Source organism: Podarcis cretensis, assembly GCF_951804945.1.
Source record: "Podarcis cretensis genome assembly, chromosome: 6".
NCBI classification, from domain to species: Eukaryota; Metazoa; Chordata; class Lepidosauria; order Squamata; family Lacertidae; genus Podarcis; species Podarcis cretensis.
The window spans coordinates 98,273,455-98,291,231 of record NC_137175.1 but is presented as its reverse complement, the minus strand read 5'-3'; the positions used below and the strand labels follow the sequence as shown (position 1 = coordinate 98,291,231).

The 17,777-nt window shown below is 41.9% G+C and overlaps 1 protein-coding gene across 3 annotated transcripts in view; it reads left to right on the top strand.

The window, feature by feature from the left end:
- Nucleotides 1–17,777, top strand: part of RABGAP1L (RAB GTPase activating protein 1 like) — a 143,292-nt gene that overhangs the window by 66,773 nt on the left and 58,742 nt on the right. For all 3 annotated transcript variants that reach the window (XM_079981223.1, XM_079981225.1, XM_079981224.1), the window contains exons 15-18: nt 6,664–6,738; nt 8,221–8,346; nt 13,526–13,669; nt 16,664–16,705. In XM_079981223.1, the coding sequence (XP_079837349.1) occupies nt 6,664–6,738; nt 8,221–8,346; nt 13,526–13,669; nt 16,664–16,705 (387 nt within the window). The remainder of the gene's footprint in view (nt 1–6,663; nt 6,739–8,220; nt 8,347–13,525; nt 13,670–16,663; nt 16,706–17,777) is intronic.

The window sequence follows — 17,777 nt, the reverse complement described above, 5'->3', positions numbered from 1 at the left end:
TATCAGAGAAACAACTGCTGTGATTTTAATGAGTAGAATTTAATATGTTTTGGTAGACTCCATATACCAGCTTGTCCAGGTTAATACTCTGTCAAAAGAACAAAACAGATAATTTCTTCTCTATTTTTCAACAAAGAGTTTTAAATACATTTTGAAAGCAGGGTGTAAGATTGAAAAGCCATTGAATTGAGGCACTTACTCTACCCTCAATTGCAATGTAAACCTCTTCCCCCTTTTTCACACTCCAGTTCTTTGCTGGGCTGCTCCTCTGCTATGAGTTGAGCAAATGTATTGGGCCTTGTACCTGTAGTGGTTCTAGGGGTTGCTCGTGCGTAAATCAGCGCCACGCTTGGCTGAGTTACCTGGGTGAACCCTTTCTGTCCGGACAGCCACTCGCCCGTGGCTGTCTCAGTCGCTGGCAGAATCCGTCAGTGGGCGTTTCTTGAACTTCTTCCAGCAAAGAAGCTCTTTGACGCCTAGTCTCCGTCTACTCTCCCTGCGCAGAAGCCTTCTGCGCAGGGAGGGTGTGGGCAGCGGAGGACCCGTGCTCTCCCCGCTGGTCTCCGGCGAGGAGTCATGGAGCCACCTCGCCGATTCCCCCACCTGCCCCCCTTCTCCACCAGTGTTACGCTGATTTCCTTCCCCAGAAGATGGGCTGCTTCTCTCCCTCCCGGCACGCTCTCCGGAATCCCTCTGGAGCCCTCCCTCTGGCTCCGATGGCAGTTCCCTGACAGTACCTGTACACTTAATGTAACTGTTAAACTTTTGTCTTTGAAAACACATGCTCAAGCTACTACGGATGCAGTATTTGGCTTTTGGTTTATACAGTGGTGCCCCGCAAGACGAACGCCTCGCAAAACGGAAAACCCGCTAGACGAAAGGGTTTTCCGTTTTGGAGGCGCTTCGCAAAACGAATTTCCCTATGGGCTTGCTTCGCAAGACGAAAATGTCTTGCAAGTTCCTGCGGGTTTTTTCCCCTTTTTTCCCCCTTTTCCTAAGCCGCTAAGCCGCTTATCAGCTGTTCCGTTGATAAGCCGCTTAACAGCTGATCGCTAAAAGCCGCTAAACCGCTAATAGCGCTAATCCGCTAAGCTGTCAATGGGCTTGCTTTGCAAGACGAAAAAACCGCTATACGAAGTGCCTCACGGAATGGATTAATTTCGTCTTGCGAGGCACCACTGTATAGGTATTGTCATCTATATCAGCACAGCTTTAGAAATCTAGTGACCTACAAAATTCACTCTGATGCATTGATTGCACTTTTCACATATATTGATAAGGGTTAGGATCCCAGTTAGGATTGCCAAGTGTACGCCTGTCCTCTGTCCTGCTCTGCATTGATATTCTTCTAAATGCAGAATGGTTCATATCAGCCTTAAGCAGCCCTGTTTCAAGAGGCTGGGTGGCTTTGAAAGGAAAGTGCATTTTAAATTGAAGTTATAATTGGAAATTATTTCATTGTTACATGTCTGCTAGAAAGCTGCTGCTCATTTGTATAGGGGGCTAAGTTACATAATGAGCTCCTGCAGGGACTACCATGTGGTTATTTCCTGTGCCAATATGTGACTGCAAAGCAGTCTCCCTTGGAAAATGGGACCTAAACTCAACCTGCTGCAGTTGTGCCTGCCGGGCAGTATCTGTTGGAATTATTTTTAGTTTTGTCAGTCTCAACTTGGTTAGTTGGCTGCCTTCAGCAGCACTTTCACAATGTCTCCTAAATGTCTGGATTAGGCAGATGCAAAGTTCTGTGGGACCCTCAACACTAAAGCAGGTGGGGGAGGATCAGAGCTCAATGGCAGAGCACTTGCTTTGCCTGCAGAAGGTCCCAGATTTGATCCCCAGCATCTCCAGTTAGAGTTGAGAGGGTCCCTTGTCTGAAACCCTGGAGAGCTGCTGCCACTGGACAGCATTATTATTATTATTATTAGTAGTAGTAGTAGTAGTATAATAGTAGTACTAAGCATAGGGACGCGGGTGGCGCTGTGGGTTAAACCACAGAGCCTAGGACTTGCTGATCAGAATGTCGGTGGTTCGAATCCCTGCAACAGGGTGAGCTCCCGTTGCTCGGTCCCTGCTCCTGCCAACCTAGCAGTTCGAAAGCACGTCAAAGTGCAAGTAGAGAAATAGGTACCGCTCTGGCGGGAAGGTAAACGGCATTTCTGTGCGCTGCTCTGGTTCACCAGAAGCGGCTTAGTCATGCTGGCCACATGACCCGGAAGCTGTATGCTGGCTCCCTCGGCCAATAAAGCGAGATGAGCGCCGCAACCCCAGAGTCGTCTGCGACTGGACCTAACAATCAGGGTTCCCTTTACCCTTTACCTTTAGTACTAAGCATGAGCATCCATAGAAGCATACAATGGATAAAATCAGTGAAAAATAATCATTAAAGCGGAAAACTTCCTTAAAATGTCTGCTGAAAAAGAAGACGCTGGGCTGGAAGCCTGAGTTCGAGTTTGGTTCTAATAATAATAATAATAATATTTTATTTATACCCCACCCTCCCCGGCCAAGACCGGGCTCAGGGCAGCTAAAACTGAATATAAATACCGTAAAAACATTTTAAAAACAAAAACAACGCCACTGACAGGATCACTACTTAACGACAGCCTGATCCTGCAGGCTCATCTTATGTTCCTACCTTGCACCTTAGTTATCAGGTTTGAAGGAGGATGGTTGACTGCAAAAATCTCAGTTACGTCTGCTCAGGGTGTGTTGTTGAAGTTCAAAGCTTGGAGGAAGAAAGAGCAGCCATTTCTCATCATGCAGCAGTTGTGATCAGCCACATTCTGTTTAAAATAATTGTCTGACTTCTTCATGTTGCACCTATGATGTCTTTCTGCAGTACTTGAACTAAAATGGAGTTTTATTTTTCTATATTAGCACAAGCTGTACTTAAGTGTTTTTAATTTTTTGAGGCTTTAAAAGCAAATCTATACAGTTGGAAGTTTCCCACCAGCATTGTAAATTAATAATTAACTGGCTTGGAATTGGGAAGAAACTTTCTATGGACATGATGGATGATAAATACATTTTACTCAGGGGAGACCCACTGAAATTAGTTCATTAATTTCAGAATAGATCTGTTAAATTTAATGGACCTATCTTAGTCATAAGGTGAGTCCATTAATTGTAATAGGTATTTCTGAGTAAAAAGTAGTTAAGTACCGCCCACTATACTGTAGATAATTATTGTGGATTTCCACAATCTGCTGTTAGATTTTTGAACAATAGACATGTATTCATATGATTTGAATTAATACTGAATTAATAATTATAGTCTTAACTAACCAGTGCGATACTGATTCAGAATTCATGTCATCTTTTCTCTGATATACAATGGGTAGAACCTTCTTGATTTTAACTATATATATATATATATATATATATATATATATATATGCTTTTGCAGTCTCTAGTCAGGTCCCATGCTCATAGCTATTATACAATTTAAACATTTTGTGTTCTAGTCTGCAATGATGTCAAATTCTGGTGTTCACTTAAAGTTTAGGTTCTGTATAGAAGGGTCCAAACAAAACAAGGTTGCTCCTACTTTGAATTTGGAACACCGACAAGAACACTCCCATGGCTTCCTGGCATTAAAAATCTTGCATGCTGGCAGATGACACATCTGCCATGTATTATCAGGCAAGGCACAAACCATTATATAGTCTTCTCTTCTTACCACCTGGGTGTCTTTGCAAAATTATATGGTTTAGCCTTGCCTGTGTTGCCTTGAAACCAAGTTCATTCTGATGCCACATGGAAAATAGTAGCACAGAAGGTGGCATCCTTTATTTAACAAAGGAAATTTCTGCATCCATTGTCTGTCTTTCCATTTGAAGAAACACTGCTGTCTTTGTATGGAGAAGATGAAGGGGAGAGAATTTTCACCTTTATATATTTAAATACTAGTACCTGTTGTTGTGCTTGTACAAAGCATTCATTCAAAGACCACATGTATTCGCTCTTTTTTTTTTTTTTTAAAAAAAAAACTTTCTTGTCAATTCTGCCAGTTAGAATCATTTTAGGGCTTGTCAGAAGAAATGTGGTAATGAATGTAGTATTTTTGATCAGAGAAGAATTCTGTCATTTCAAGGAAAAATATAAGCTTTTCTTATCAGAGATTGTTTCAGAGATCCAAATGGTTTTGATCACAAATATCACATGAACTTTAAAAGTAATTATTTCCTGTCTTATCTGGATGCTTGGTAGGAGTGAAGGGTAAAATTATTTGTTATTATTACCTTATTGGGAAATTTAAAACTCTTTGTCCATGTGGGGTTGTAACAATGGATGAAGCTACCATCAATGCAAAATTATGAACAGTAGTAATGGCCTATTCAGATGCAAGAGGATAATGTGATGTGGTGGGAAAAAAGGAACAAATGTTTAAGGACACTCCTATCTTGGGCTCCCTGTTCTCATCATGTTTTAGTAAAAAGGATATTATTTATTTCAAACATAGATGAAGTCCTTGGGCAATCAATGCAAGCAGAAGAACTATCACAGCACTATAGTGTTCAGATTGCTTTAATTCATTAGTCCCAGATTCCTTAAAGAAATAAAGCAGTTTTTTAAATGTCTCTTTCTCTATGTTTGGCAATGAATTTTGCATGTGGAAAAATACAACCATATTTACTTCAATCTAATGCTTACCTTTTTTGACCAAATTATGTTGCAAAAATTAATTGCACATTAGATCTGATGGCACCTTTACATTCGCCAGCAAATAATATTTTTTGTTTCAAGGTTCTGAAAATTGATGTGCATGTTAGATTCAATGGTGCATTAGACTTGAGTAAATATTGTACTTCGGCTTATCAAAATTTTTTAAAGGTCGCACATGACTCTGGGGTTGCGGCGCTCATCTCGCTTTGCAGGCTGAGGGAGCCAGCGTTTGTCTGCTCTGCAGACAATTTTTTCCAGGTCATGTGGCCAGCATGACTAAGCTGCTTCTGGTGCAACAGAACACCGACACCAGAGCAGCACACAGAAGCGCTGTTTACCTTCCCGCCGGAGCGGTACGTATTTATCTACTTGCACTTTTTTTGTTGTGCTTTCAAACTGCTAGGTGGGCAGGAGCTGGGACTGAGCAATGGGAGCTCACCCCGTCGCGGGGATTCGAACTGCCAACCTTCTGATTGGCAAGCCCAAGAGGCTCAGTGGTTTTAGACCACAATGCCAACCGCATCCCCTAACTTTAAACTTTATCCAAGCAAAATCATGAATAATAGTACCATAATTTTGTTTTAAAAAGCATTTGAGAGGAAGGATTTATATGTTTGCAGTATCTCCCAAAGTGTAGGCTGCCTTCACCCTTTACCACTTTGCAGACTTTGCATCCAAAATCTTCCCTGTTAACCAACTCATTAGACATCCTTCCTGAGTTCCTCCTCTGTGTGCATGTATTCTGTTTTTATCTACTGAATCGTGCTTTCAGATTTATCTGCATGCACACACTGTGATGGGATGATGAGCTGCTTGTGCGTAAAAGCTTAGTCCCTCAGGGTTTGCTCAGCTTAGCAAAACTCTGTCTTTAGCGGAGCCCTTAAGCATGGCTCCCTCAGTCGCTGGCAGAATCCGACAGTGGGCGTCTGCGGAATCTCCTCCAACATAAAAGCTCCTTAACGGAAACGCGTCTTCTGGACTCTCGGCGTGACAGTTTCCGGCGAGGTGTGGGTGTCCCTATAGGAGGTCCTGAAACCTCCTCACTGTTTTCGCTGGAAGTGTCCCAGAGCCCTTTTTCCGACTCCCTTTCCCTTGGAGCTCCTTCTCTCCCCCTGCTGGTTCCTTCCTCTTCTGTTAAGTCTCTCCTAACCTCCTTGAGCCCTTCCACCACCTGCTCTGATGGCAGTTCCCTGACACACACATATACTTAATTGCTGCTTCCTTTCATTTGTTCAGTGAACTTTTCCTGCCTTGGTGTCAGTCCATGACACTTTGTGATCCCCGCTCCCTACTTCTAATGGAAATAGTATTTATTAGGGGTAATAGTAATTCACCTGGTGCATAAGGTATCTTCATTAGCCAAGAGTCTTTAAGATACCATAAGATTTATAGTTTATAGTTGCATAATATTTTGGGGCAGGAATCTTAATTTATCCGATGCAAGTGATTAAGTATGCCCTCACTGATAAAAACCAGTGCCAGATGACTGCAGGGTTTTGCTGCGGTAGATTCACAGCTGCCTGCGTAGTTCAAAATGGTGAAATTGGTAGTCAAGATAACCCCTGGACTAATTGTTAGTTGCTGCAAGAATGAGCTTATACATGTTTATCTGCTTTCAAACTTTGAAGCCTTCATTTTGGTTCAGTTAGTTGGGGAAGGAGAGGCTTCTGATGCTGTCTGCCTGTCAGCTACTCCCTTATCTGAGGGATGGACAAGGGCTGGGAAGGGCCCTCTGATCCATTGATGCCGGCTTATGTAATGTAATGTTTAACATATTAACACTTTGTGGACAAGTCATGACAACTGCCTGCAACTTCAGTGTCCAACCCTAGTCTGTCATAGCAGTGGAGCGTTGCAGGCTAAGTTTTAAGTTTACACCTTTTTAAATAAAGCACTAGAACAGGCCATTCTGGAAAGACCTCATACCATCACCTGAATTGTGAACATGGACTGACATTATTCACTATTGTAATAAAACTTGTATTTTTATTACAGGCATATTCAGTGTATGATGAAGAAATTGGTTATTGTCAGGGTCATTCCTTTCTAGCTGCTGTTCTGCTGCTGCACGTGAGTACACCATGGAAATGATGTTCTTGCTTAATGAGCCAAAGCAGTTAAAAGATATTTGCTTTCCATATCTCAAATACTTGTAAGATTCCCTTTCCTGTTTAATCCTCTTTTCTTGCTGCTTCCTTTTGTCCAGAATGAAACTAGAACAGGACTACTTTGTTCTTTGATTAGCTGCCTCTAGCTTCTTCCATTTCCCACTCCCATATTTGCCCACTCGACTGCTTTGATCTGCAGAACTGGTACTGTTACAGGTGCTACGTAATACGCATTCCACATTTGTATATGCCCCTCCATTGTGAGAATTGCCCGTTTATTATTACACTCTGCTTCCTACTCTTTAACCTTTTTCTGATCCGCAAGAGGGCCTGTCATCCCATGGTTGCAAAACTTACCCGGGAGTCTTTGGCAAGTTGTATCTAACACTGAAAGCCATGGGGCACATTATGTATTGGCTCATCTGTCTCTTTATGCTCCCTAAAACTGTAAAACATTTTTGTGATAGGTTGTGCAAAGGTAAATCCTATGTTGGTTCCTCAACAAAACATATTTTTTTATGCTTGATAATTCTATATTCAGTAATTATTTCTACCAGTTTTCACAGAGCAGATATTAAGCTAACTATCCCCCCGGATCCCCCTTTAAAAACTGGTGATAAATTTACTACTTTCCAGTCCTTGGGTATGGAAACTGATCTGAGAGACAAGTTATATATTTTTGTAAGGTTTTCAGCAATTTCATATTTGAGTTCTTCAAGAATTCTCAGGTAGATATTGTTAGGACCCAATGATTGCTTAGATTTTCATTTGCCTATAAAGCCTATAACTTCGTTTCTTGTCACCACTATTTGCTTCAGTTCTTCATGCTCCTTTCCTGAGAAAGTTAGTTTTGAGTACATGGATCTGTAGCCCTCTATGAAACACAATGGACAGCGCTCACACTTCTAGATTTCTACCTTTATATCTGTCATTGTTATTTATTGAGTTTGTTTACTTAGGAACCTGGAATTTGTAAGATCAGAAGGTGGAACGTTGACTGCCTTGGTCTTATTGCTCCATTTCTAAACTTGCACAAATGCTTAACTTGCTTGTTAGCTTTATTCTCTGTCATTAGGACAGAAACACTTTATCAGGTAGGGCTCCCATTGTGCTTATAGAACAGGTTTAGAAGACTGTTTTCAGGTTTGAGGGAGTTCACCTTGAAATATATTTGTATTTTGTCAACTTGCACTTCAGCAGCACCACTAGTACTATAACTAAAATGGCAGGTGCATGGATTGTAATGCCCATAATTTATAGAATAATAGAACTTGCTGTTCACAAAATCAAATGTAATTTCTAAATGCAATATTTAGAGAAATGCTTTTGTTTGCTTGCTTTGCACCCTTTGCATATAATCCTCTATGTACAATACATTCTAGGGCTAAAGCATTACAGAGCTCACATGAGGGCCACTTTGTTCATTTAAATGGTTTCCATGCAGATGCCTGAAGAGCAAGCATTCTGTGTGCTGGTGAGGATAATGTATGACTATGGCCTGCGGGACCTCTATAAAAACAACTTAGAAGATCTTCGCAGCAAATTTTACCAGTTGGAGAAACTTATACAGGTAAGCTCTGGCTCAGGAATTCATCTTTACATTATAAAAATGTTAAACCAAGGGAGGGGACCATTGAAACCTTTAGTGTTGTCCTGAGAACTGATGTGTGTGGAAACAAGTGTGCATTTCTTGTGCATACATTATTTTGTGAAGTTACTTCCAGTAAAAGGACTGCCATTGGTCTCATTGCATTTGTTTAACTGGAAAATTATAATCTATTTCATATGAAAGGTTATCTCCATACAGAAATATCATGTTGTCTTTATTATAGCCTAGTTTCCTGCTCTCTAAAGAAGAAATGATAAATCTTTAAATTTACTTTCACATTTTATTGGTATAATTGAAGTGTTCTCCTGGGCCTCCCCAGGGGTATTTGACAACACTGGAATGGTGTCTCCACTGGAACAGAATGGCAGGATACATCTTGCTTCTCCAGAGGTTTAGACCACCCTGACCTATCAGGCCAGCCTTGGATTCAGAACCTTTTGTCTTTAGTTTTAATTTAAGTTTATACTTCTGCTTCTCCGTTCTTCCCCTGATAGAGAAGTGTAACAAGGACACTTAAGGGAAACTACAGGTAGTTGCTGTTGCATCCTTATCCCACTCCCAGCACTGGGTTGAGTGGGAGAGTCCAGGGTTAGGTGCAGTTATATCATGGAAGTCCCCATCAGTTCTATAACTCAGTCAAAGAAAGCAGTATCAAATGAAGGCAGTCCAGCCATCTCTCCTCTCCTATAGGTTAGGTAAGAGGACACTCGGCACACAGAATACGTTTTTGGTGCCAAGAATTGGTGTGGGTGAGTATTGCAAGTGCCTCCTTTCCAGATTGATCCAGAGTTGGGGCCAGTGAAGGAATTGGTGGCTCAAGACATTCAAGGGGTGCTCCCCACCCCTATCTTGCTATGAGTTGCAGAGATTCACAAATATAAAAAAGCACAAATACAAAAAGAATGGACGCAGGTCCAGACAGAAATGTAAGAGGGGTCATAGGTCTTAATCCACCAGCTCCTACACAGGCTCCTCTTAGCAATCTTGAGTTCACCAAGGCAAGCCAAAGCCTCAAGGCCACCTCAAAGCCACCCACTCAGATGGAGGGGAATGAGAAATGGAATTAAAACCAAGTAAACTCTCTCGCCCCACTACAATCAAAGGTTGGGAAGTAACTTAACCCTGGCATTTCCCCCCAGTCCTTAAGAATGGGAGTAGAGTGAGTTCTTAGAGGAAGATACTGAGACAGTCTCTAGCTATGAACATATCCTTCCTACCTCAGTAGTTCCCTACCTTATTGCCAAAGGTATGCTTCATTCTCCAGCTTTCAGAGGTTTCCGTATCCCAAAGGAACACATGCAGCCTTCCTGCAAGGTCCACCAAAATGTCTCCTGGTTTGCTTTCCAGAATCATTCAGAAATATCTGAAAGACAGAGTGGGCTAATCTTTTTAAACTCAAACCTGAAGGCATTACTTTCTCCCTGGCAAGGTTACGTCACAATTGAAGGTGCTGCTGGTGGATACACCTATAGCTGCCCTCACCTCTAGAGCAGTGATTCCCACAGATTATGAAGGTGGACCTAGAGAACCCTGTAATAAGAGTGTGGAGGCCTCACCTTATTCAGGGGGATTGAGGTGCCAGTTGGAGTCTTTCAGACCTTGGTCACAAATTCATTTTTGGTCAGGGCTGTCTGTTTGGGCAGAGGTGCTGGCTTACTCCGACTTAACCTGTAAACCCATCAAAGATTTCTTGAAGAGGGTCTCCGGTCACGTCACGAGTCAATGGTGGCTGCTCCTCACTGCCCTCTGGAGGCAGCAAAGGGACGGTTCAGGAAGGGGAAAGCCAGGATTTATGAGGCAAAAATCCTGGCAGTGTTCCCCAGTGGGTTCTGAGGAGCTCACTGCATCCTGCTGTGCCGCACAAGCCCGTGTCTGCCAACTTGAAATGCACAGCGGGTACGACCTGGGAGTGTGTCCTTGCCATGGACGATCCTCCATTGCCGACATAATTTGTGGTTAGTTCCTCCATAATTCTACAATTGACATTAATCAAGAGGCGCTCCTAGACCAACATATGCTAATGCTAATGCTGCAACCAGTCAGCTGCCTAAAGGACTGGGCTTGTTTCTTTGAAGGTATCTGAATGTTTTCTTTGAAGCTTCAGAAAAGCCGGGAATGGAAGGGGGAGGACAAGGTGCTTTGTGCTTTCTTATGGTTTTCAAATGGTCTCCTTTCTTCTTGTCCTCCCCTGCAAAAGGAAAGAGACATGTGTAGCCACTGCTGTGCTATTCTGTTTGTTACTTCAGAAAAGAGGGGGGAAGGCTTCTGATTTATGCTCAACAAAGAATTTAACACGGTTTTACTAAGACCCCCCCCCCCAAACCAAGGCTGAATGGACTTTAAAATTATTCCTGGACTGGACTAGGAGTGCTGATGGAGTAATGCAGTTGGGAATGAACTGCTGCCGAACAGATGTGGTAAAGAGGCTGAATTTGAGAGAAGATCTTGCTTTCAATTGTGTGCCGAGGAAGAACTCCAGAGGGGAATTTTAATGGCACAGTTTGGATACACACTCTGTGAGTTATTTATGGCTTCAGCTCATATGGTAGTCAGTAAACAGCGGAAGAAATGGAATGTGACCTTGTACCATCCAGATAAACACTGCAAATGCAAGTCTCATGGGAGTGGCAAGACTATGGATCACAGTTTTCAAATAGGTTTTAGGATTTAAACAGTAAAGGTTTGGGCAAGGGCTTCAGTACCAGCTACATTAAGCAGCAACATGCAGCCCTGGCAAGCATTCTAGGTTATAAGGAGAAGGGCTCCATTGCTTTGTCCGGCATGTGAAATGGTTCCTTAACCATCACTTCAGTTCATAGATTTCCTTTTTGGAATTTCAGCTGGGTCTTCATCATTCTGGGCCTACCATTTATGTCATGACCCAAAATGTTCACTGACAGTGCTTGTGCATAAGACAGTATTCCTGGGAGCCATTCTGTCAGCTTGGAGAGTACAGATCTTATTGGGAAACTCCCAGCTGTGCTTTCTTCATACAAAGTAGCCTCTAGGCCCCATTCCTTTTTTATTCCAAAACTGATACACTTTTCCATGTGTCACAGGAAATATCCCTACTTTGGCTATGCCCTAAGTCAGTTCACCCCAAGGAACAAGACTGGCACAAACTGGGTATGACTAAGACGCTTCACATCTATTTAGATAGGATGACATACCCTAGGAAAACAAGAGTCCCTATTCATTTCCTTCCTGAATAGATGTTTGGGTACCAGAGTCTCTAAGGCAACTATATATTGGAGGATGACATGATCTGTTGTTTTGGCCAATCAGAGCTTGGTCAAGAGGCTACTGGTGAGTATTGCAGCCCACTCTCTAAGCGTGGCAGCTGCTTTGGCAGCTTTCAAGGGTAGTTTTCCTGTTGAGGACATTTAGGCCTTGGTCCACACATTTGCAAAGTTTTATATAATTTATTCTGTTTGCTCAGCAGATTCTGCTTTCAGCATTAAAAAAATGTGAAGGATTGTAAAGTAATAACTTCTGGTTTTCAGAAGTCCATCCAGAATGTATACTGTTACCAACTTGGTATCAAGTTGACTGCAGTATCATCAGCTTAGTGAACTATTTAAATTAGATAAGAGGAATGGTTTTTTGAGTCAAACATTGCAATTGGAAAGAGACTGGTTAGATAATAATAATAAAAAAAAATCATTGTCTAAAATGTATAAGATGCTATTAGAATGGCAAACAAAAGATGAACAGGTGAAATCATCAATGATACACTGAGGAATATATATTGGTCATAATATTAAAATGACAGAGTGGGAGCGACTGTGGAATGTTGATATGAAATTTACTGCATGTTATGGGATAAAAGAAAAATAAATGACGATGGTATAGATGGTATCTGACTCCCAGTAAATTAGCAAAAATGTGTAAGTCAGAATCAGATACCTGTTGGAAGTGTAAGGAGAAAGAGGATACCCTTTTCATATGTAGTGGTCTTGCAAGGTAGCAAAAGCATACTGGAAAATGATATATCATGAGTTGGAAAAAATGCTGAAGATAATGTTTGTAAAAAAAACAAAACACCTAGCTTTTCTTTTAGGAATAATAGATTTAGAGGTACACAAAGAATAAAGCAAACTATCTAGGTATGCATCCATGGCAGCTGGGCTGCCCACACATTGTACGCCCAGAGATGGAAAGAAGAATTGGTTCCAACTAAGGAAGTTGGGCAACAAAAACTGATGGAGAGTGCAGAAATGGCGAAATTTTCCAGAAGATTAAGAAATCAAGAAGAGAGATGTTTTGATATAGAATGGGGAAAATTTATTGATTATCTGAAGAATTATTGTAAACAACTTAAATCACTAGCAGGACTGACATAAAAGTGTGTAGTGAGAATAACTGAAATATAACATAAATGATGACTAGTAGAGAGATATGAACTGGAAATGCAGTGGGGAAATATTTAACATAAGTAACCACAGAAAGCGGGGGGTGGGGTCGATGACTGGATGTTTCAGTTTGGATCTGTAAATTCAGATGTGTGATTATATTGTAAAATGTGAAGATGAAAAACAAAATATTAAAAAACCAGAATGTATACTGCTGTAATGTAACCCTGTGTTGTTGAGTTTCCTCTGGGATCCACATGAGGAAATAGAATTTCCCTTATAGTGAATTTCTGTTTTCTGAGACTCCCAGAAGGCATTTTTCATAGAATCATTGAGTTGGAATGGGCTACAAGGATCATCTAATTCAACCCCCTGCAGTGCAGGAATCTTTTGTCCAGTGTGGAGCTCGAACCTTCTTTCCTTCTGAGACTAACCAGTTACAGGAGGAGTTGGTGGCTTTTGCCTCCGCTGTACATGTGATTTAATTACTCACCCTGATTTAATTGTTCTTTTGGTTAGCTGTGGACCCTACATGTCTGCTCTCGGAGGAGGCGCCATCCCAGTGTTGTTGAGTGCCCTCCAGGTGTCACAGAAATGAATCAAAAGAAAATGTACATGTTTGTAGGTATATTAGTAGGATAAGCAGCAGGATAACAAAACAGGTATCAACTTAAAATGCATTTTGGCATGCTATCATTTGTAATGAAGTATTTCATTCTTAGAAGCCTGCATAGAAATAAATACTTCAGAGAGCAGAAGATGGAGTCAACTTTCTCTTTTACCTCTAGGAGCAGCTTCCGGATTTGTATAACCATTTCTTGAAACAGAACTTGGAAGCTCACATGTATGCATCCCAGTGGTTTCTCACCCTCTTCACTGCCAAGTTCCCACTCTGCATGGTCTTCCACATAATTGATTTACTCCTTTGTGAGGTAAAATAAACCACCTTCAATCTGAAGAGTCTTGCTTTGCATGAAATGAATTGCCACTTCTCTTGATCTTACTTTTGTTATTGGATCTGAAGGAAGACTACTTGTATTAAATGAGAATATTATATGGGAATGCTCTTACACGCACCGTATTTTTTGCTCTATAAGACGCACCCGACCATAAGACGCACCTAGTTTTTAGAGTAGGAAAACAAGAAACAAGAAAGCAACACAAAGCCTCTTGAGCGAAGAGGGAGGAGCGCTCCGGCTGCGCTCAAGAGGCTTTGCGTGGCTATCCCTGAAGCCAGAAGAGCAAGAGGTCCTGATCCCTCTTGCTTTTCTGGCTTCAGCGATAGCTGCGCAGCCTGCATTTGCTCCATAAGATGCACACACATTTCCCCTTACTTTTTAGGAGGGAAAAAGTGCGTCTTATAGAGCGAAAAATACAGTACTCTGTTGTCTTAAAATAATGTGGGTTACTCTGCCATCTGTAGTGCAATGGCTCCTGCTAGTGCAACAGGGTTTTCTCCCCTCTCCTCCCATCATACCCCCCCCCCCATTGGCTTTAGGGAGCTTGGGAGATACCCTACAACAGTACACGTCGGGAAAGAAGGCAGTGGATTGTTCCATTCAGCAAGGTGCTATGTATAACCTCTTCCCAAAGTTGCCTTAAAAAAAAAAAAAGAACTGGAATGATTGTGGGATAATTTTTCTGACTTTATGCCCTTTCTCTGCTATAAGATTTATTTGAATAATTGAGGCTACTTGTTAAAGGAGAAACCTGCTTTCTAAAAAGGTGGTTTCAGCTGATTCAAAATGCCACCCCCATACACACGATTAAGTTTAAATCAATTTGCCTCATACACTTTAGTTTACTTTTCAACATTCAGACTGGAAAGAGTCGTAGACCTTATACAGAAATAAGAGCAGCGCACTGCTAATACGATTTGCAGGCCCCAGAGACATAAATGAACAAATGAGTAGGCCTGGGTGATGTAGCGATACATTGCTCAGGACCGGTATGAGGGGCAGACAGTGATGGGGGCTTCACCTGGGTATATTGCAGGTAAAACAGATGCTGCTCCTGAGTCCTCTGCTACCAACTTCAGGCCGCCAGTAGCAGAGGGACTCAGGAGCAGCAGTGGTTTCACTCATGTTATACTGCTGGGTGAAGCTGTCATCGCTCTGCCCCTCATACTGGCTGGGGCCAGTGCAGCTTGTTGTTTCGACATTGTGGTGTATCACCAGGCTGCGATGTTTGGTTGGTGTGGTGATATAATGTGATGTTGAAAACCTGACAATGCCCAGCCCTACAAATGAACCTAGTATGTAGAAGAACTGGCATTGTACCCTTTCCTCAAAATCTAAAGGGCGTTTGTGTCTGATTTGTGTATATGGCCTAAAGCAGCAGCACAAAGTATATTAATTAAACGAAAGTGACAAACAGAAATATAAGGAGCTTTAACAAAGAGACCTAAGTAGTTACGAGGATACCAACCCATTCTGCAGTTTTCAAAATGTACAAAGTCGTTTTGGGGGAGTGGGGTAGGGTAGGGGTTGGCCACGTTACATGTTTGCAACAGCCCAGAGAGAAATAATGCTTGGGCATTGATTGAGGTGTGTTTTACCAATTTGTATGGCCCAGCAGACTATGACTAAGGCTTCCACATGGGTAGGAAGAGGGAATGTGTGATCCCACAGCGACAATGCTGATCACCAAACCATGATTTGGTTTTATGTTTGAATTGAGCTGTTATCATTCATCATCTTGTACTGCAGGGGTCGGCAACCTAAGGCCCATGGGCCACAAGTGGCCCACGGGGGTCATTTAACCAGCCCACGAGCTGCCCCTGAACCGAGCCGCGTGCTTGGTGAGTCCCCGCGTGCTGCGCTAAACCGACACAGTGTGGTGCGTGGACTCGCTTCCACTGTGCTGGAAATCACATCTGTGCATGTGCAGACGCTGGAAATCGCATCTGCGCAGATGCCGGCATCGGAAAAACACGTGTGTTCCGGCTCACAGAGGGATCTCTGCTGGAGTGAACCGGCCCAGGCGAGGTAAACCTTGCCGACCCCTGTTGTACTGTATGTAAAGACCTGTGACACATTTTGTTCAGGATATGTAAAGTAACTGCTGCTGGCTATTGGAGTTTAATTACTGTTACAATTCTGACATCTAGTGGATGAAATCTGGTTTGCTTACACTATATGATTTAAAAATATTCCTTTTGTATTTGTGACCCTGTTTAAATGAATACAACTTTAGCATGTTTAATTTTGTACCAGACTGTGGCCAGTACCATTTGCAAGTTACTAGAGCTGGCTGCTAAATCATGAGCCTTGAGGTCACTTGCTTCCTCTCCCCTCTGCACTCTGCCACTGGAATATTCTAATCACACTTAGCAGCAAATCATAGTTAGCAGTCCTGGTTTCAGGGCAAACTCTGAATTGCAACTCACTGCAGTTTTATGTTTCTGATCATGGGTCATATGGGGAGGAGGAGCCATGTGGGCCTAACATATGTGAGTGCTTGGGCAGAATTCTAATCTAGCATCTCTTTCTTTCTTTCTTTCTTTCTTTCTTTCTTTCTTTCTTTCTTTCTTTCTACTATTAATCCACCCTTCCTTGAAAATAAACACCTGATGAAGCAAAAACACTGTCCCTGAGCTGTTCTGCTTTAAACTAAAAGTGGGGATCACACAACAGAATGATGAACAAATGACCCTATATGCAGTAAACTAGATAAGAAGAGTTATTTAGTCTAGCCTTCTCCTTAATGTGTTAGTTTTGTATTCACAAATACTTTTTTCACAGGTAAGTCATAATGACTTAGCTGTAGAGTGATGTTAATAGCCTAGGAACAGTTTTGCTGCTTGATTTGATGTTTCTGTTAATTTTGCTTGGTCACAGAAGTAGTTCTTAAATATTTGTGTTTTGGGGTGTTCCTGTTTTTTAAATTTATAAACAGGATCAATACCATTTATTTCTCTTTTTCAGGGTCTGAATGTAATCTTTAATGTAGCACTGGCTCTCCTAAAGGTAAGTCATTTTTATGTTATTCCAGGTTTTATGTCCACACATAGCCTTACAAATAACTCGACAAAAATTACTCACAACAGCTTTACTAGCCTATCTCACCACATATGTTTGTGTTGTCATTTGTTGCTCCTTGGTAGCCTCCCTGCCAATTTATAAAAGCTTCCCTGCCTTGTGATTAGGAGGTAGTTTTTATTCACCATAGCTAGGTGGCTGTTCAAAGCCTGCCCATACAGTTCATAGAAGTTTTATATCAGGCAGTCTATTCCAGTACAGGGATTTGAATCAGAAGCTAGTTCTCGTATTATAGGAAACTTCAGCGTGAGCAACAATTATTTTATAAAACTATTTCTTGGCATGAAAGGTTCATGAAGGCAAATAGGTATATGAAGTATTCTGTATCGGAGAAGAGCTATAGGAATGTGGCCTTTCCTCCTACGAAAGAAGCTGCTGGCCTGACTGAAAGTGATAAGGTCTCTTAGCAGACAAGCATTGCTGTTCATACTGGAGAGGTCGAAAGGAAGTAGTAGCAATTGTAGAGCAAAGTGAGATCTCCGTTGCTATGTCCTTGGTTGTGGGCCTTGGCTGGCTGTTTTGGGGAACAAGCACTATATTATATTCATTTCCCCCCTGGGTGACTATATATTTGTTAAAGGGATGAGAGCTGTTGCATCTAGCTGGGCACTAGATAGAATGAAATACTATATTGAATGAAGCAGATGTATGGAATAAGTGTATCAGTGTCCTGCTTGCAGTTTACTCTCCAGTGCCTTTTTGAAGTGGTAGTCAGGCACAAGGAGACTGAGATATAAGCAGAGTGCCATTTGTTTCACTGTGAATGTCTGTTTCAAGATCCTTATAGGGGATATTCCTAATAGGGGTGACATTTCCTACTGGAGGTTCAGGTAGGGTACTTCACAAGGGGAGGAGTCCTCCCTCTCACCAGACTAACTGGCAGGGCAGACAATTCTTCAACCCATAAATGATCCTTGAAAAGAGACCTCCTGAAAAATAACTGAAAATATCACTCCAGGAAACTAGCAAGGAAAGGTTGGGGGGGGGGTGCGCGCGCACA